Source organism: Trachurus japonicus, chromosome 20 (assembly GCF_045865225.1).
Source record: "Trachurus japonicus isolate A0001 chromosome 20, Traja_1.0".
In the NCBI taxonomy this organism is placed as follows: domain Eukaryota; kingdom Metazoa; phylum Chordata; class Actinopteri; order Carangiformes; family Carangidae; genus Trachurus; species Trachurus japonicus.
In genome coordinates, this window is record NC_140926.1 from 7,993,503 (window position 1) to 8,012,806 (window position 19,304).

General features: G+C 41.0%; 2 protein-coding genes across 2 annotated transcripts in view; one reads left to right on the plus strand and one right to left on the minus strand.

Moving 5' to 3' along the window:
- The window catches only part of LOC146966348 (histone H2B-like), a 141,504-nt gene that overhangs the window by 60,356 nt on the left and 61,844 nt on the right, over window positions 1–19,304 (plus strand). The window lies entirely within an intron of this gene.
- Window positions 1–19,304, minus strand: part of LOC146966360 (DNA-dependent protein kinase catalytic subunit-like) — a 54,448-nt gene that overhangs the window by 20,638 nt on the left and 14,506 nt on the right. The window contains exons 32-64 of the mRNA XM_085763415.1: window positions 18,502–18,728; window positions 17,654–17,862; window positions 17,430–17,562; window positions 16,525–16,683; window positions 16,224–16,427; window positions 14,874–15,062; window positions 13,913–14,017; window positions 13,662–13,829; window positions 12,478–12,605; window positions 12,090–12,297; window positions 10,862–11,040; window positions 10,602–10,770; window positions 10,432–10,497; window positions 10,284–10,347; window positions 10,052–10,200; window positions 9,804–9,944; window positions 9,347–9,466; window positions 9,103–9,246; window positions 7,496–7,647; window positions 6,615–6,746; window positions 6,395–6,506; window positions 6,094–6,218; window positions 5,858–6,007; window positions 5,087–5,260; window positions 4,808–4,906; window positions 4,511–4,721; window positions 3,572–3,746; window positions 3,279–3,479; window positions 2,724–2,839; window positions 2,510–2,641; window positions 2,225–2,401; window positions 1,318–1,529; window positions 389–527 (exon numbers count right to left, since the gene is read on the minus strand). Of these exons, the coding sequence (XP_085619541.1) occupies window positions 389–527; window positions 1,318–1,529; window positions 2,225–2,401; window positions 2,510–2,641; window positions 2,724–2,839; window positions 3,279–3,479; window positions 3,572–3,746; window positions 4,511–4,721; window positions 4,808–4,906; window positions 5,087–5,260; window positions 5,858–6,007; window positions 6,094–6,218; window positions 6,395–6,506; window positions 6,615–6,746; window positions 7,496–7,647; window positions 9,103–9,246; window positions 9,347–9,466; window positions 9,804–9,944; window positions 10,052–10,200; window positions 10,284–10,347; window positions 10,432–10,497; window positions 10,602–10,770; window positions 10,862–11,040; window positions 12,090–12,297; window positions 12,478–12,605; window positions 13,662–13,829; window positions 13,913–14,017; window positions 14,874–15,062; window positions 16,224–16,427; window positions 16,525–16,683; window positions 17,430–17,562; window positions 17,654–17,862; window positions 18,502–18,728 (5,069 nt within the window). The remainder of the gene's footprint in view (window positions 1–388; window positions 528–1,317; window positions 1,530–2,224; window positions 2,402–2,509; window positions 2,642–2,723; window positions 2,840–3,278; window positions 3,480–3,571; window positions 3,747–4,510; window positions 4,722–4,807; window positions 4,907–5,086; window positions 5,261–5,857; window positions 6,008–6,093; window positions 6,219–6,394; window positions 6,507–6,614; window positions 6,747–7,495; window positions 7,648–9,102; window positions 9,247–9,346; window positions 9,467–9,803; window positions 9,945–10,051; window positions 10,201–10,283; window positions 10,348–10,431; window positions 10,498–10,601; window positions 10,771–10,861; window positions 11,041–12,089; window positions 12,298–12,477; window positions 12,606–13,661; window positions 13,830–13,912; window positions 14,018–14,873; window positions 15,063–16,223; window positions 16,428–16,524; window positions 16,684–17,429; window positions 17,563–17,653; window positions 17,863–18,501; window positions 18,729–19,304) is intronic.

The window sequence follows — 19,304 nt, forward strand, 5'->3', positions numbered from 1 at the left end:
CAGTGGAGAATTTACGTCGAACAGGATGGTCCATATTGATCAGGACCTTCAACTTTTCCCCGGTGTTTCATGTTCGTCCATGCTGCTCTTGTGATTGTTTGTCTGCCAGGTTTCTTGTTTCCGGTTTTGTGGTTGTTGATTGTGTTACGTTACCACAAAGACTGAAAGACTTGTGATGATATCAAACATGTTTTATATTGTCGCTATTGCGATCTAAAACAGCTCAGATTACCACCTTATACGTAACGATCAAACTGACTGATTGTGTCGTGACTCCAGTAAAATTTTAATTTCTTCTTTCAGTTTTTAGTCTGTGACTGTGAAAATCTTTTGGTGTAAGCCCAGCACTAGTTGACAAAACAGTGCTACATTTGCATGAGTTACGTACCTCGTTATAAAGCTTCACGGCTTCTGCAAAGTCGTTGTTGGCTTCAGCCTGAAGCGCATCGCATGTGATCGACTTGGTGCCAACTTTACCACCGAAGATGCCGCGCACAACATCGTAATCCTCCAGAGATCTGTAGAGTCTGGAGGAAGCAAAGAGCAGAATATGAATAATTTAAAGGGATAGTTCAACATTTTGGCAAATTGGCCCATTGCCATAATCGTATAGTCATAGCAGTAGGTTAATTACCTTTAATTGTAGGTGTAAGCTATTTTCAGTACGGCGGAGCGCAGCAGCTGGCTGCTCAGAGCTACGCTATGGAGGCTAACGGAATTTCTTGGTTTCCCTCATTAAACTCATCAAATTCAACATCCCAAAACTCCACAGCGCTTTTGTAGACAAGTTGTGACCTGCACAACCACCACGCTATGAGATAATGACGGAACGATACGAAACGGAGCCGTTTTCGAGGTAAATTCATACAAAACCGCTGATGCGCGTTGCGTTCAGGGACAGTTTTTCAGCAAGCAGTCTCCGTATTTACCCTGTATTTACCTCGAAAACGGCTCCGTTTCGTATCGTTCCGTCATTATCTCATAGCGTGGTGGTTGTGCAGGTCACAACTTGTCTACAAAAGCGCTGTGGAGTTTTGGGATGTTGAATTTGATGAGTTTAATGAGGGAAACCAAGAAATTCCGTTAGCCTCCATAGCGTAGCTCTGAGCAGCCAGCTGCTGCGCTCCGCCGTACTGAAAATAGCTTACACCTACAATTAAAGGTAATTAACCTACTGCTATGACTATAGCGATTATGGCAATGGGCCAATTTGCCAAAATGTTGAACTATCCCTTTAAACTTGTGCATGTGATAATAAAGATCTCATGAACATGTTTGGTCCTTATGAGGTGACATCATGAGTTTCTAGCGGTCTACCTCGCCAGGTGGATCCATTTCTTGGTGTCTGGGGGGAGTTCTTCTCTGCGTCCTCGTGAACGTTTGGCCGGAGGTTCGTCCGGGACGGCGGCCTGCAGCAGGCTCTCCTCCAGCAGCAGGATGCCCGACGGCTGCTGGAGACTCACCTGGCAGGTGGAGCTGATGGCTGCCGGGTCCAGCTGCTGCAGCTCCTTATGCTGGTAACACATGTCCTGACAACAAGACAACGAGTAGAGACATCAAGTTAACCTGTCAGCTTTCAGTCCAACGCGTTCTACAGACCATGAAGCATTTGCATGGCTAATTTTATTTCATGCTGCTTTGTTAGCCGTTCTGCAGAGGTGAAGAGCCTGGACTACAAACACCTTTCCCCATAAATGGACAAATATGGCATAAAAATAGAAATTACACAGAATAAATTCACTCATGTTAAAGTCTAAACTCCAGAAGAAACTGGAATATTAAAAAGTTCCTCTATTTCATGCTTTTACCGTATTTTATTTGTATGTTTTATTTTCTTTCAGCTTCTCTCTGGAGCTCTAGTAACAACAGGTCGAGAAAAGGCTCTTTGTCTCTCTTCTGGTTGGTTGACTGTGATCCCATAAAATAGAGCAGATTTTAGAATAAAACACTCAGAGAAACCAAATCCTGCAAATGTTGGGTCCAGGTGGTGAGGGGCGGGGCTTGGCGACTGCTTTGTTGTGACATCACAAAGTTACAGGAAGTCCTGACGGCCGGTTTTAAAGCTCAGTTTCTGACTACAGGCTCTGTGAATTTCTCTGAGGCTTTGATACGTTTAAAGTGTTAATATACAACCTAGAGCTGATTTATAATCAAATTGCGCATTTCAATAAATATTTAAGAGTCAAGTCTTTGTTTGCAGTACAGCAGCTGGTGAGGGTCATACCTGCACACATGCTATGAAGGGAGGGAAGCAGATGGTGCTCTTGCTCAGGAAGGAGTTCATGTTGACGCGCAGCTCCTCTTTAATCCTCCCGCTCTCCGCCGGTTTGTCTTTATCCACCTCTTGGAGGATTCCAGCGAACAGGGAGCTGAACAGCTGCTTGGCTAAAATCGGGTCTTTCTGCAGGAATCATGCAAAGACAAAGAAACAAAAAGGTAGAAATGACAACTTATTATTCACATCCTGAGTCTTTAATGGGACGGACACAGAGAGCAGAGGAAGTCGTACCTGGGCCAGCGCCTGCAGCGGGGCGATGAGGCTGCTGTACGGGATCTGGATGTCTGGGAAGTCGCCAACTCTGTAGTTACGATACAGAGTCACCTGAGCTTCTTTCTTCAGCCGTTCATCGGCTTTGTCCTCCTACGGGAACCAAACAGTTTTCGTTAATGACGCTGGACAAATGAAAGAACTGCTGATTCCTGAGGTTGTTTTGGTCGTTTACCTTTTTCTGCCTCTGTTGCCGAATCTCTTTCTGTGCATAATTAATGCTGACTTTCTCCTGATCCTTCAGAAACCTGCGTCTCAGTCTCAGGATGTTGCTTCGCTGCTCATTTTCAGCTGTTGACACACAAGAAATTCACAATCAGCTTGATTTTCTACCTGATAATAACTTTTTTACAAGTTATTATCAAATTACTGTTAATGTTAATAGTAGTGTCCCCTTTATATATCATATTATTTTGCACTGTTTTTCCTGTTTTTGGTTTGTTGTGGCTACTACGACAATTCAGTTTCCCTCCGGAGATTAACAAAGTTTTTCTGATTAATTTTAATAAATTAAAACAAAATTTAACTCAGAAAAACAACTTCATGTTTGGTAGAAATGTTCTGCTGCTTTCAAAATACAAACATTTGTCTCCACTTGATTTTACTGAGGTCGTTTAATTTTATCTTTTGTTTAAATGGAGAAAATAAAATGTGTCCACTGAACAAATGTACTGAAACAAGGCGACCTCTCTTTTTCTTTGCTGAATTAAAAAAAAAAAACTAGACGAACCTCTGGTGCGACTGTCGACCTCATCGCTTGGTGCAGCGAGGCGCCTCAGGCCGAATCCTTCCCCGACCGGTCGCCTCGTCGTCGTCTGTCTCTCTTTCTTGTCAAACACCAACAGCGACGACAGAGACTCGGAGCCGAGTGAGTGCTCGGCCAGCGTGTCCACACTGCTGCCCGTCAGCCAGTTATAGGCCGAACGTCGACCTGGAGGATTAAACAAACAAATAAAGTGAATCCAAATAATATAAGGTGTAGAAATCTCTTGTGTTTATGCTGGAGTGGAGGTTGAGCGCCACCTGCTGCTTGGGTCTGGGAGAACTCCAGCGAGGTCTGAGTGGCTCGGAGTTTCCCCTTCATGGCTGCAGCCTGAGACGGCGCCACGCTCTCCGCGCTCTGAGAGCTCTGGGTCTCCACAAACATGGGAGTCATCACCGTGCTCCTGAAGCGCCAGTTTGAATCAATCACATAGTCCTAAAAAAAAAGAAAAAGAAAAAAGAAAAAATGTAATCAAAGGGATAGTTCAACATTTTGGCAAATTGGCCCATTGCCATAATATAGTCTATAGCAGTCATAGCAGTAGGTTCGTTATGTTTAATTGTCGGTGCAAGCTATTTTTAGAACGGCGGAGCAGAGCCGCGAGCTGCTCAGAGCTACGCTACGGAGGCTCATGGGATTTCTTGGTTTCCCTCATCAAACTCATCAAATACACAATCCAACAACTCCAAAACGCTCTGGTGGACAAGTTGTGACCTGCACATTCACCACGCTATGAGATAATAACACAACGTTACCAGACAGAGTTGTTTTAGAGGGAAATTCATGCAAAACCGCTGATGCGCGTTGCCTTCAGGGACAGTTTTTCAGCAAGCAGTCTCTGTATTTACCTCTAAAACATCTCCATCTCATAACTTTATGTTATTATCTCATAGCGTGGTGAATGTGCAGGTCACAACTTGTCCACCAGTTGTTGGATTGTGTATTTGATGAGTTTGATGAGGGAAACCAAGAAATCCCATTAGCCTCCGTAGCGTAGCTCTGAGCAGGCTGCTGCTCTGCTCCGCCGCTCTAAAAATAGCTTGCACCGACAATTAAAGTCAACGAACCTACTGCTATGACTATAGGGATTATGGCAATGGGACAATTTGCCAAAATGTTGAACTTTGAACTGTTGAACACATCAGGCTCATCTGTAGCAGAGAGAGAGAGAAATGAACGCTGGGTTGATTCCCACCGACCTGGAAGGTACACTCTGACAGAGGATACTCGAACATGTTGCGTTTGAAGTCCGGGCTCTGGCTGGTCATCTCCAGCAGCAGGTTGGTCACGAGGCTCAAGAAGCAGCGCTCGATGTGACACGAGTACAGCGACCGGAGCACCATCAGCATCCGGTCCAGAGTCGCAGTGGGGAGGCGTTTCTCCTGGCTCCAGAAGTTACGGACATAAAGCCTGAAACCACAAGATGCAAATCAGAAAAGATGCAACAGAATTAATGAAATGCAGGAGATAAATAAAAACATTAAACAGATACTCACTGGAGCCCTTGGTTTTCTTCAGACAGTCCTTGAAGCAGCGTTTCTTTAGCTGCGTTCAAAATCTCTACTGAGACGTTGTCCTCCATGCTCTCTGTATCACTGAGAGGGATAAAAAATAAACCATTATATAATTGAATAATGGACTTTTCTGATTGTCTCTCCACTCTATTGTTATGAGAGATGTTGTTTGCACTTTAAAACTACAACTACATGGATCAACACTTCAAATAAGACGTTAGAAAAGTGTAAAATTAGAAAAAAACGTGATGATGTGTTCACCTGTAGTTGTCCTGGATCCACATGAGGATGTCGTACATCCTCTCTCTGCACACCGGGGACGGATGAGAGACGAACGCCGTCACGGCTCCCAGCAGCTCCTGAAGCTGAACTGGAGTCAGCAGGCCGACGATCTTATGGATGATGTCCAGACACACTCGCTGTCTGGCTTCATCCCTTAGTGAAAGACAAGAGGAACATTAAGGACCCTTAAATAGACACAAACTAGACCACGGACTCCCATTGGAAAAAATTTCGAAGCAAACACTAGAAATATACAAATATTTGTTCTGAGACTGAAAAACGTTACTTTTTTAGTCAATGTGGGTTCAAATTAGAGCCAATGGCGTGAATTTGTGGAAATATTGTAGAGACATTTCTGGAAAAAAGTGGTACAATTTCTCCAAAAAGTAATAAAATTTCTCAAAAAAAAAAAAAGTTTAAAAAAAATTTGATAAAAAAAGTGGTAAAATTTCTCAAAAAAAACAAACAAACAAAAAAAAACAGTGGTAACATTACTGGAAAAATAAAAATTATACTAAATAAAAACGCAGCAAAAATTCTCAGAAATAACTAGAAAAAAGTGATAGAAATGTCTTAAAAACAACTGTAGAAAAAAAGTTTTTTTTATTTTTTTATCTAGAAATAAATAGAAAAAATAAATAAAAAGTTGTAAAAAGTTAAAAATTGTAGAAAAAAAGTGGTAAAATCCACTGGTTTACACTGACTTTAGACTCTGTTCAAAACGAAGGCGAGCGAGGCGGCTGCACCTACCTGTGTCCCATCACCTGGACGAAGCCGGTCGTCTTCAGATGCAGGAAGATGTCCGGGATGACGTCGGCTCGGCTCAGCACGCACTCCAAACAGTTGGTCTTTAAGATGCCGTACAGCTTTGGCAGGATGGAGAACACGTGGTTGACGAACCTGGAAAACACGCGTAAAGATGTTTTATATGAAAATAAGTTCATTTTTTAAGCCTCTAGAAGGATGACTGAGAAATATAAACTCACCGATCCATGAATGGAGGAAAGTGCTTCGACACTTTGTTCAAGCAGATAATGAACTTGTCGTCCAAGTTGGCTTTCTTCAGATTTGTTATTTTAGTGGCAGCAAGATTGAGAAGTTCTTGATGTTGCTGAGATGAGAATAAAAAGGTCAATTAATCTTATAAATGTAAAGGATTTTATCATCAGCATATTCATTTGTTGACTTTTATTCTTTTCCATAAGAGACCATTTGTAGAAAAAGTGCATTAAAACAAGAATGAGACATGAATAAAATTGCATCCAGAAACTGAGGTAATAATCCTACATCGTCCGTTTTGGTCATATTCTTCAGGACGAGGCCGATGATCTCAGCGGCAGCAGAGTAAACCTCTTTATACCTCACATAGGACACGTTGTTGGCCAGAGCCTGGATGTACCTGAGGAAACAAGGTCATGATTTATATTATTATTATTTATATTATTTATACTAAAACACACAGTAGTAAAAACAGATATCATCACTTTATCCATATCATTTATTTTACCTGTCGTACTCTATTCCACATGCGGCGCTGTAGGCAGGGAGGTTGTTGGCCAGGATGATTCCCAGCAGCTGCAGTCCAACAGAGTTGTCTTTGCTGTTCTGGTCGGTGCCACGAAACCGATCGTATATCAAACTAGAAAGACAAGAAGATAAATAATGTTAAATAATTATAATTTTCTGTTTTTGCCTCTTTCTTCAAATCTTACAGTGATAAAGGCCACCACTCATCTGTAGGGAGTGGGAAGAGGTGAACTTTGAAACAAAACAAAATAGCAACTAGGGCTACAACTAACGATTATTTTCATTATCGATTAATCTGTTGATTATTTAATCAATTAATCAATTAGTTGTTTTGTCAATAAAATGTTGAAAAGCATCAATCAGTGTTTCCCAAACCACAAGATGACGTCCTCAAATGTGTCCTCAAAATGTTGTTTTGTCCACAAACCAAAGAGAGACTCAGTTTATTGTCATAAAGGAACAAAGAAACCAGAAATATTCACATTTAAAAAGCTAAAATCAGAGAATTTTGACTTTTATTCCTTAAAAACTACTCAAACCGATGATTCAATTATCAAAATAGTTGACGATTACCATCATTTAATGATCGGTTATTGTGCGATTAATCAATTAATTGTTGCAGCTCTAACAGCAACCGCACACTCAAAGCACTGTGCATATATCAATTTATTTCAAGCTTTCGGTCATTGTGACCTTCTTCAGGCAGGCCTTCCTTCAAATTTTTTAAAATACACACAATTTAAGACACTTCAGTTCCTTGGTCTTATGTGTGCAGCTTCTATCACGTCTATTTTCTGCAGGCCTGTAACTTATTCTATAGATAGCTTATATTCTGCAGTGCTAATCTGAGTCGACTCGTACCTGTACGGCACGTGCAGACAGTCTTTCCAACACTCAACCAGAGTGCGAATGATCTCCAGGTTGTGTCTGAACACAGGTCTCTTGGAGTGGAAGCTGTTTTTCATCAGGAACTCCAGCAGCCGGTTGGCGAGCACCTCATCCCTGGGGTTGTCCTGACACACAAACACAAACATAGTAGTAACTTTAAAATGACAGAAAAAAACGACTGCATTGCTTAAAAATGTGTCAGAAATGTGTTGATTTGCTGCCACATGTTGGGATTTTCACAATAAAGTTACATACAGACAATTTATATATGCAGCCTTTAACCCTTTGATGCACAACATATGCACACCCCCTCTAATGCGCAACATGGGTCTAAAATGACCCGCATTCATTTTCCATGTGAATTCATGCTGGGCGAGTGTTTCTTTGTGGTATCTTTTAAAATCAATATATTTTATGATTGAATCCTCCAAGTATCATTTGAATATCTTGTTTTTAATTAGTACAGGGTGTTATTTCCAGTTTTACTTTCTTATTTCATGAACAAATAGACAAAAAGTCTCAGAGAGTGGACCAGTTAGCTAGCTAGCTGTTGACATTTCTACATTCTACTGTATTAGTTAACTACAGTAGAACATGTCACCAGCTAGCTAGCTAGGTAGCTGTTGACATGTTCTAGCTGGTGTCTACAATAGAATATTTTTCTATTGTTGTCACCAGCTAGAACATGGCATCATGTTAACAGTTAGCTAACTTGCTAATATTAAGGTATTTCCCTTTATGACAAGTAATGTAGCTACTTATTCAAGGTAACTAAAACCTTATCAATTATGCACAGTTATCTTTAATGAGTCATCAAATGTTTCTTTAGGTAAATTGGAATAATTGTAAAACAAGTAAATATGATTGTATGTGCTTAAAAATGAATATTTACTGAAGAAAATGATAAATACTGTGCAGTGATTTCAAATATATAACATTGAAATAGCCTACTCAGATAGAATAAACTATGGCTAGCTGTTGACCACAGTAGAATATGTCAACAGAGCTATTAATGGGGAAAAAGGACAAGTAATGACTACTAGTCATTATTGTAATCAAGGAAACAATGGTCTGTTGTTGGTATAGATAGTGAGGGAATGCTAAAATTAAAGTATTCTTGCTATACTTGTTTTTTCAACTGGTCCACTCACTGAGACATTTTTGTTCATTTTTGTTCACAAGTAAGAAATGAAAAATGGAAATAATGACCCCACTAATAAATAACAAGATATTAAATAATACTTGGAACATTCAATCATAAAATAGATAGATTTCAAAAGTTACAACAAAGAAACTATCACTCAGCATGAAATCACATTGGAAATGAATGTGGGTCATTTTAGACCCATGTTGCGCATTAGAGGGGTAGTGATACAAAATGTGTTTTTATTAAAAAAGTGAAAAAGTAAAAAATAAAATAAGGATGTATTATGATCAAAAACAAGTTAATTGAGGAATACCTGGAATTCTATATGATGAAATAAATTTTTCACAAAGATATAGCACAAAAAAACTCACTCGTGTCTATTTAGACCCATGTTGTGCATCAAAGGGTTAAAAAAAGAAGAAATCTGAGAAACCTTGGGGCTGGCCAGGTTTGTCCACGACAGCACTGTGACCACAACGTCCACCACCATGAAGTGGATCCCCGGTCCCCCGTTGTTTTCTGAGGTGACGAGCTGCAGCAGCGGCCCGAGCCAGTGTTTGGCGTACGGTCGGAAAACCTGAGGAGTATCGTCGTCACGTTAATTTATCTATAATAATAATAATAACAGCTGTATTTTCTTAAAAAAGAAAGAAAGAGGACCAGATGAGAGGATTCACCTCCTCTGTGTTGATGATGAGCTTCGCGATGAAGAGTCTGATGTTCAGAGGCGTCGCTGTTTTTGAAAGTTTTCCATGTAGGAATTTCATCCACGGAGGAAGTTCACTTGGCACGGTTCCCTGTTGAGAGTCACATTTACATACGTATATATCATAATCTTAACTCAACTCAAGACTCAAGACCACTTTATTAATCCCTTAAAGGGCAATTCCATTTAGCAGCTTGCACACCACATGCTCAAATTTTCATATCACCAGGAAGGAAAAGAGAGGGTTGGCAGCTGAGTGCAAAGTCTGCTAATAACATGTAAGAATATGAATAAATACTTCATTAAAAATAGGAATTCTAATAAATATCACCATTAAAAGTGCATCTCTATGTCTCTGAATAAAAAATACATAAAACCAAAGACATTTTAATTAAAAAAAGCTTTCCTCTTCTTTACTACTGACTGACCGGGTCTATTTTCGGGGTGATGTTGCTCCTTTGCATGTGTCCAATCAGAGCCGTCATAGTCGCCATGCATTCATGCTGATTCAGCTCGTCCATCTCCAGGTCCACCATTGCATCCTGGGAAGGATTCGTCTCCTCCGTCTCCTACATTTGCGAACACACAACAACAATAATAACCTTATAAAGTGTCTGTTTTTATATTATTATAATATGTGCAGATTTTCACAGGAGGAAAAACCAAAATGACAAACTCTTTTAACGACGGTTCGTCTTTGTCCCTCTGGGTTTTGGGAGCCGAGGGAAAAACTCTGCACCCCGGTGGAGAAATCAAACTGACTCATCTCCTCACTCAGGCTGCTGTCGGCCATGTAGGACTGGGACGACAGGTAAACTGGAGCGTCTGTGGAAACACAAAGAGCCAAAATCAGCTTTTAAATAAGAATAAAAAGTCTAATGACAACAAGGATGATGAGGACGACTGACCTCCGTTCTCCTCGGTCATTTCTTTTCTAATCAGGACGTATCTCTTCTTCCTCTCAAGTGGAACCTACATTCATTAAAAAAACAGATATATAAATCATGATTGGACCTCAGAGTGTACTATTAGACAAACAAACAAACAGAAACAAACCTCAATTTCTATCGGGAAGTTGTAGGTCCGTTCAACATCAATGATATTTTCCAGAACGAACTGATTCTGTGCAAGAAAAAACAAAAAAAAAAATCTGTTAAAGTTCATGCAGAGGATGAGTTTTATTCTGCTGCACTGCACCGACGTTATAAATACAAGTCTTCTGGTACCTTCTCTGGCTTCTCGCTGAAGAGGAAGCCCTGGTAGAACTTGGGTTCACTGAAGCTGCAGCTGATCGCAGCTATGGCGCAGTTATACGCTGCACAGTGGAAGTGTCTCCTGAGCTCCAGCAGCTGAGTCTCACCGGCCATGTTCTCAGTGAAAGCCTCAAAACACGACCTTAAAAAACAACCACAACACAACAATAAAGACGTTTTACATCACTGTCACGTCGCCTCTTGGCTTTGCAGTGTTTGCACCATTTTCCTACTTGATCAGAGTCTTGCTCAGCTCGTTCCCCTCCGGTTTGGCTGAGCCGCAGTAGACCTGGTTGATGCGCGACTCCTTGGAGTAAACCTCCTCTTTGGGAAGGCGGGAATACAGGAGCTCCATCAGCTTGTAGCAGCCGTTCTTCTTTAGCAGCTGCAGCTCGAAGTTTGTTTCACTTGACTATAAATCACAGATAAATTGACAAAATAACAGATTAATGGCACAAACTTTTCCCCAATCACCACAGTAAAACTCCACAAATAAACCTCCAACAGTGATTACAAGAAGTTTTTGGGTAACCCTTTAATTTACAGGCTGTTAAAGCAGAAGTAAGTGATATATTTGTGTTAATATAAGTCTTAAATAGTTATATCTTCCGACAGCAATCACTTACATAGAGTGTTTGGACTGAAACACGGGTCTGTCAGTCACTCTGCTCTGCTCTGAGCCGAGGAGAAAACATTTATCGTATCCTACAGTTTTTATCCAATGAGGAGAGAGAACGGCATGCAGGGCTGTGTGTGCAGCCAAGGAACGCCGTGAATGTGGTGACGTAGGGACGAGGACTGTTATGGTGCGTTCAAGGAAACTCGTATTTTTCCGACCGTGAAGTGGTACCAGTTCGATCTGGTACGAGTTCACCGGTCGGAAGTTACGAGTGGCCGTTATAGTGACTTTCACCGGTAAAACAGGTCGGAAAAACACGAGTGGGTTGCCTGAAACGCTACAAAGTCGTAAGTTGTGACTTGAAGCTGTAATTTACGATTTCAAAAGCCTGCCTGGAACGCAGCATTAGCGAAAACGACCGGATCGCTTACTTCTGCTTTAATTATGTGATAATGTCAAGAAATAACAATTAATTGCATAGTAATGTCAAGAAATAGCCTAGAAATAACAGCCAATTTCATAGTAATGTCATGTTTTTCATAAAGGCAAAAGATTCCACATTTTCATGCTTTGAATTTTTCTCCACCAAATCCTTGCAATTGACTGATATTTCTGGGCTATTTCTACACAATCAACCGTTATTTCTTGGCTATATTTCTCAACATTACTAAGAAATTGGCCATTATTTCTAGGCTGTTTTTAGACATTATGATGCAATTAATTGTTATTTCTTGGCTTGGAATTTAAAAAAAGACATTATCATGTAAATAACAGCCTGTAAATTAAAGGGTTACGGGTTATTGTGTAACAAATATCTCTAAATACACCATTAATGGGCAGACCTTGGTGAAGCGACTGAGCAGCAGAGTCATGATGTCGGAGACGTTCGCCACGAAGAAGTCGCTGAGGGCGGCGGCGCTGCAGTGGGAGGCCAGAGGCAGCAGGACTCGCTCCATCACGGCCTGAATCATCGAGTTGACCGGCACGTCGCCCTGCTGGATCACCCTGAACACGGCGCCGAGCAGCTGCAGCTGCCGCTCACGGCTCGACCTGATCAGACATCCGTTAATTAGCAGTAATCAGCAGACACACACACACACACACACACACACACACACACACACACACACACACACACACACACACACACACACACACACACACACACACAGGGGAGACGTGTTTATTTTGTTAGTGTGTTCTGGCGTGAAAGCAGGCGGCTTCACCGACCGCTTCGCTATCTTGTGGAAACACGTCTGGAACTGCTCCTCCATGATGTGTCTCTTGTCCCGACACAGGATCCCAGACAGCAGCTTGAGCAGCAGCGGGCTCTGAGAGAGCTCCAGGGCATCGAGCAGCTGAGAGGAACAAATGATACGGTTGGTGTCAGAATTCAAAATTAAGCTTTTGTTAAATTACAAAAACATTTTCTGTAATAGTGACAAAACACTTTGCCTAAATTAAACTGGTGTCTCTGTTTCTGTGCCTCCTTCTTTATAAATATACAAGTAAACAAGTGAAACTTAACAACAGAAAAATAACTCATATGTTCGTATATATAAGCAGATAAAAAGTGATGCACATCTTAAAGCAGAAGTAAGTGATATATTTGTGTTAATATAAGTCTTAAATAGTTGTATCTTCCGACAGCAATCACTTACATAGAGTGTTTGGTCTGAAACACGGGTCTGTCAGTCACTCTGCTCTGCTCTGAGCCGAGGAGAAAACATTTATCGTATCCTACAGTTTTTATCCAATGAGGAGAGAGAACGGCATGCAGGGCTGTGTGTGCAGCCAAGGGACGCCGTGCATGTGGAGACGTAGGGACGAGGACTGTTATGGTGCGTTCAAGGAAACTCGTATTTTTCCGACCGTGAAGTGGTACCAGTTCGATCTGGTACGAGTTCACGGGTCGGAAGTTACGAGTGGCCGTTATAGTGACTTTCACCGGTAAAACAGGTCGGAAAAACACGAGTGGGTTGCCTGGAACGCTACAAAGTCGTAAGTTGTGACTTGAAGCTGTAATTTACGATTTCAAAAGCCTGCCTGGAACGCAGCATTAGCGAAAACGACCGGACCACTTACTTCTGCTTTAATGTTTTTTAATATGCATTAAACTGAACAACTAGGTGTAAAATTAGATGACGGCTTTAAGGCTTATGAGTGCAGGTTAGAAAAGAGAAAAAGTAAATATTTCTGCTTTCAGAAGTCAGCAGGATTTCTAATCAAATTTACGACTTTGCCTCAGTAAAGTAAACTGTCAGTTTGATCTGTAGGTTTTTCCACACACTTAAAATTAGATTTCTGACGTCTGTCCTGCTAAGATTAGTTTCTACTGCTGGAACATAAAAGTCCTGTGCGCATGAATTAATGTAAAAAAAAAAGTCTTGGCTTGTCTGTCTCCTTGACGTCACCTTGCGAACACAGTCCATGTAGTTGTTGCGGTGCAGCGAGCCCTTGGCAAACTCGTCGGACTGCATGGGGAAGTGCGACACCACCAGGGAGTCGAGGCCTCTCTGCAGCTCGGCCAGCGGCTCCTCGGGGAGCGTTGTGAAGAACGGCAGCACCAGCAGAGCCTGACTCTGCACAGGTGAGATCGTGAAGCTTCATTAAGTTACGTTCATTAAGATTCAAAATCTAAACATGTGTGTATCTTCTCCGTTACCTTGAGATTCAGCGGCAGATTCATGTCGACCAGCAGCAAAAGGAAGGTGGAGAAAACTTTCCTGAAGGCCTCATGGTCGATGTTGGAGCAGACGGACGAGTCGATCTGAAAATGTGCATGAAATTATTTTGCATTTAAGTGCACAGTTTTTAACTTCTGCTCTATGGGAGCTGTTATCTTAATTGTATCCGGCATTTATCATTTATTTTCATGGCGCTACCTCATTGTTTATTTGCACTACATGTGACTGTACAGCAGGGGTGTCCAAACTTTTTGCAAAGAGGGCCAGATTTGGTGAGGCCGACCCAGCCTGACACCATTTGAACCATTAACATTAAATGCAAAATAACAATTTAATACATTTTTTTTTAATTTCAAATGGCATTCTTTTCATTTCTTCACATAGAATACAAATAAATCTAAACACGTTTTTACCAAAATCACTCTGCTTTTCATATTTGAAGACCACGTAAATTGAAGAAAAGGTTTAAAAAAAAACTTTCAGGAAGCTTAAATATATCTAGGCTCATTTCAAACATTGCATATTATATTATATTATATTATAGAAATGGGCTGGAAAGGGTCAAGGGTCGCACGGCTAGAGTGCAGCCACAGGTCTGCTGCCATCTTCTGGTGAAATATAAAATAGCTTTTTTTTGTACGTGCTGGCGGGCCGTATATTATTGATTTTATGACAGAGGCTGCGGGCCGGTGGGAATTTGAACAAGGGCTGCAATTGGCCCCCGGGCCAGACTTTGGAGATGCCTGCTGTAAAGTAAAATCTGGCCACTTTACTTTATTTATCTTATTTTATTTAACTATTTTTTTGTATTATTCTTATTATTCAGTTGCTGTTGTATGTCTTTTATGTGAACGTCAGAGAGCTACGCAAACCAGAGTCAAATTCCTTGTATTCATGCAGCATACTTGGCCAATAAATCCGATTCTGATTCTGATTTACCTGCAGGAGCTTGGAGAGCAGCAGCAGAGTCGCAGTTTTGCTGTCTGGAGTGGCCGAGTCTCCCTCCCACCACGACTGCAGGCTGCTCCACCTCCGCAGCACCTCTTCAACCAGCTGCTGTCCCTGCGTCTTCCTCACAGAGCGCTCTCTGAAGCTGTGGTCCAGCATGCCGTTCAGCAGCAGGCTCACCTGACGCAGAGAAAACAAACGTTACTTCACTTGTGCAACTTCTACTTTGCAAAAAAATTAAATAACAGGGTTTCTGCAGGTACCAGCAAATCTAATTTAATGCATTTTAATGCCATTTCAAACATTTTTAATGCCCGTGACTGCGAATAACTGTACATGTGCGTACACTTACCTATATACACATATACACACCCAATTACTTGGTTCTGCATGTTTATCACACCAATAGGGGTGCTGCACCGACTGCAATTTTCTGGCCGATCACCGATTTTTAAAAAGCCTTACCCGCCGATTCCAATTTTTGCTGATAGCGATAAAAAAAAAAAAAAAAAAGTCAACAGTAGCCTGCCACCACCTAAAAATATTAATTTAGAAAATTCTCAATTCTTTCACCCACGTTTAATTTTACTGTAGATTAACTGTATAATCCCCCTATTTTTCTGCTCTTTGTGCTCTATAGGGATGTAATGATATCAAAATCTCACTGTATGAATCAATCTATTTTTTAATGCCTTTGAGAATCGGATTCAATGCCTTTTAATGCCATTTAAGGCCTTAATTTTAGCAAAATATATTTAAAGCAGAAGTAAGTGGTCCGGTCGTTTTCGCTAATGCTGCGTCACAGGCAGGCTTTTGAAATCGTAAATTACAGCTTCAAGTCACAACTTACGACTTTGTAGCGTTCCAGGCAACCCACTCGTGTTTTTCCGACCTGTTTTACCGGTGAAAGTCACTATAACGGCCACTCGTAACTTCCGACCGGTGAACTCGTACCAGATCGAACTGGTACCACTTCACGGTCGGAAAAATACGAGTTTCCTTGAACGCACCATAACAGTCCTCGTCCCTACGTCGCCACATTCACGGCATCCCTTGGCTGCACACACAGCCCTGCATGCCGTTCTCTCTCCTCATTGGATAAAACTTGTAGGATACGATAAATGTTTTCTCTTCGGCTCAGAGCAGAGCAGAGGGACTGACAGACCCGTGTTTCAGTCCAAACACTCTATGTAAGTGATTGCTGTCGGAATATATAACTATTTAAGACTTATATTAACACAAATATATCACTTACTTCTGCTTTAATGACTTTTAATGCTTTTTAATGACCTGCAGAAACCCTGAATAAAAGTAAGGAGACAGGGTGAGGAGCTACAGTACCATGCTGGGGTTTTCGGAGGAGGCGTTCATGAGGAGCGGCACCGTGGTGCTGAGGCTCCGCAGCAGCTCGGCGTTGATGGTCGTCTGGAAGAGGCTGTAGAAATACTCCCCGTGGGAGAAGCTCAGGAAGTTGTGGCTGTGGCTTCCAGATATCGGCACGGAGAGCATGATGGTGTTCAGCAGCAACTGCACCAGCTCCTCGCTCTGCACGCAAATAACGACGGACGACAAGAAGCAGCAAAGAATGAAACACGTGAAGAACTTCCCAGCTGCAGTGATGACCGCCAGCCTGAGCGCTCACCTGTTGACTGAGAGAGAAGGCGAGCTGCAGCAGGCCGTCTGCAACTCTCCTGGTGTTTACGTCCAAGGATGGAAGCGCCTTCCTGTCCTCGCCGGGCGCTATGCCTTTATACACCGTCATGAGAAGGCGGGAACCGAGGGATTTTGCGTAGGCCGCGTCCTTTAAGGAAGAAGATGAAACATAAAAACAAATGCATGACTGCTGCTTCATGTGAGTGTATGCATGCAGCAAATAAAGGAAAAATCCATATATGGTCAAAAAATGTCAGATTGATACAGTTCAATTGGATAATCCAAATATGTAAATCATAATAATAACAAGTACAATAATGCAGATAAATATATCCAACATATGTTAGAAGTACAACATCTACCAGGGATCATTATATCAAAGGTTATGGAAATGTGAGAAGATTCAAAAATTTTGGAGCTCGGTATCAAAATCTCTCTCCCAGATCAAATCTTCACCTCAACCTTTAAGTCCAAAGATATTTATTTTATGTATTTATCCCCAAAGCTGATCGATATTGTCTCTTACAAGACAGACATTCATTTGCATTGTGATGGAGAGAAACCTGATGTATACAGTTCAGAGATAGTTGATTGATATTTGTAAACTGTTTTTGCTGCTGTTCTTTGTAAATGTCTGTATATTGCTACATTTCATTGCTATTTTTCCAATATTATAGTTGTTATCATTATTAATAGTGAAGGTTTGGATTGTATTGTATAATTGTATAAAAGCAATAAATATTTATTCAAAAAATGTCATCAGTCCATTCAGATGAGTATATTACTTGGATTCTTTTTTCCCAATATGTTTAAATGTTTGACGTTATTTAAATAGCTTATTAAGAGGTTATTATTCTTATTTATTCGGGGGTCAATCGAACCCCGGTCAGATACCTGGCTGTGCAGGATGGAGCCCAGGAGGCCGGCTCTGTGGATCTGTTTACAGGACGACAGAACCATCTCCATGTGGCCGTGGCGGCTCAGGATGCCTGAGTGGTAGAAGTCCACGGTGCACAACTCCTCCACGCTGTGGAGGCGATGAAAGACATTTAGAAACAAAGAAACAGTTGTGTTGATAACGTGACCACCAATATCAACAGGAGCGATTCTCTTCTCGCCTTTTGCGGGAGATCTTTGTGCACAGGCTGCCTTCAAGCCGACTGTGGAAGGTTGAGCTCAGCAGGGCCTTCAGCAGAGGGACGCAGACTTCCGGCAGGTTCTTCATCACCTCCACGTCCGCCATGTTGAATCCCACAGCGGACGGCTCACACACCACCAGCGCAGTCAGCTCAAAAAACACTGCGCAGAAAATATCCTGCTCCAGCAGCTGCGAATAAAGACAGGAAGGAGTGAGAGACAAAGGATCGACAGAGACCTAATGATGTCTTCGATTCAACTGTTATGGAATGAACATAGTCAATTAGCCGATAGTTCCTCCTCCTTGGCAATATTTAAAAAGAAACTACTGTTAAAATTAACTGAACATCAAAACATGGCTTGACTTTTAATTCTGCTTCCTAATGCCCCATGTTTTTTTTTTTTTGTTTTTTTGTTTTCTTTTCCCTTTTTAGTGTTACTTGAACTTAATTCATCTGTTCTCTTCTTTTGTCTCGCTTTCTTTTCTCACCTCTTTTTTGTTTATTTATTTATTTAGTGCTGTTATCACCACTACTACTTTTATTTTTACTACCAACATCTTCCCTGTTTTTTTCATCTCTTTCCTTCCTTTCTTTTTTAATTTTATTTTCTATCTATACCTTGCACAAGGTATGCGATTATTATTTCTTGACTGTGCCTCAATTATGTGTTAGATCAAGGTGAGGTCATGTTATAAGCCTTTCAGGTTTCAGACCTCACCTGCACATTTATTTTTCATATCTTTCTTACTAGTAAGAGAGATAAGTAAATGTTTTGTTTTATTTTTTTATGTGCAAATAAATAAAAGTCAAAAAAAGTCAAACCATACCTTCCAAAACTCCTTGTCTCCTTTGGTGAGAATCATGGAGGCGAACTCCAGCAGCCGGACGATGATGGTGCACTTGCTGTAGTTGTACTCGTCCACCTCCCTGGGGCTGAAGTGAGAACTCCTCACGCCGACGGGGAAGCAGCTCTCGGCTGCAGACAGGTCATGAGTCGCCAGCTCGGTCAAAAAGAAATGAACGGCTTTCAGAAAACTGGACTCGTCTTTGGAGCCTAAGGAAGGAAAGACAGAAAAAAGAAACAAACAAACCACACATTAGGAAATAGAGGGTTCAGGTGTGTATTGGTGACCACACACCGACCTCATAGGGCAGCTGATGCCATAAAAATACGAGTAAAAGCACGATTAGAAAACAATAGAAAACCATATAAAAACACAGATTTTAGATAGATAGATAGATAGATAGATAGATAGATAGATAGATAGATAGATAGATAGATAGATAGATAGATAGATAGATAGATAGATAGATAGATAGATAGATAGATAGATAGATAGATAGATAGATAGATAGATACTTTAATAATCCTTAACAGGAAATTATGGTTGTTTAAGCAGCATTGTCATTCATTGCAACAATAAAAAAAGAAAAAAGAAACAGATCTGTCTAAAGAATTGTAGACCTAAATCTAAAATGATAAATGATGTGTACATTTCTAAATTATTTCAACTCAACTTTATTTACAGAGCAAAAAAAATAGCCACAGCTGAAACAACGTGCTGTACATGCAGTAAGTAAGGGTAGAAATATAATAAAACAATTAAACAAACAATAAAATAATAAAAAC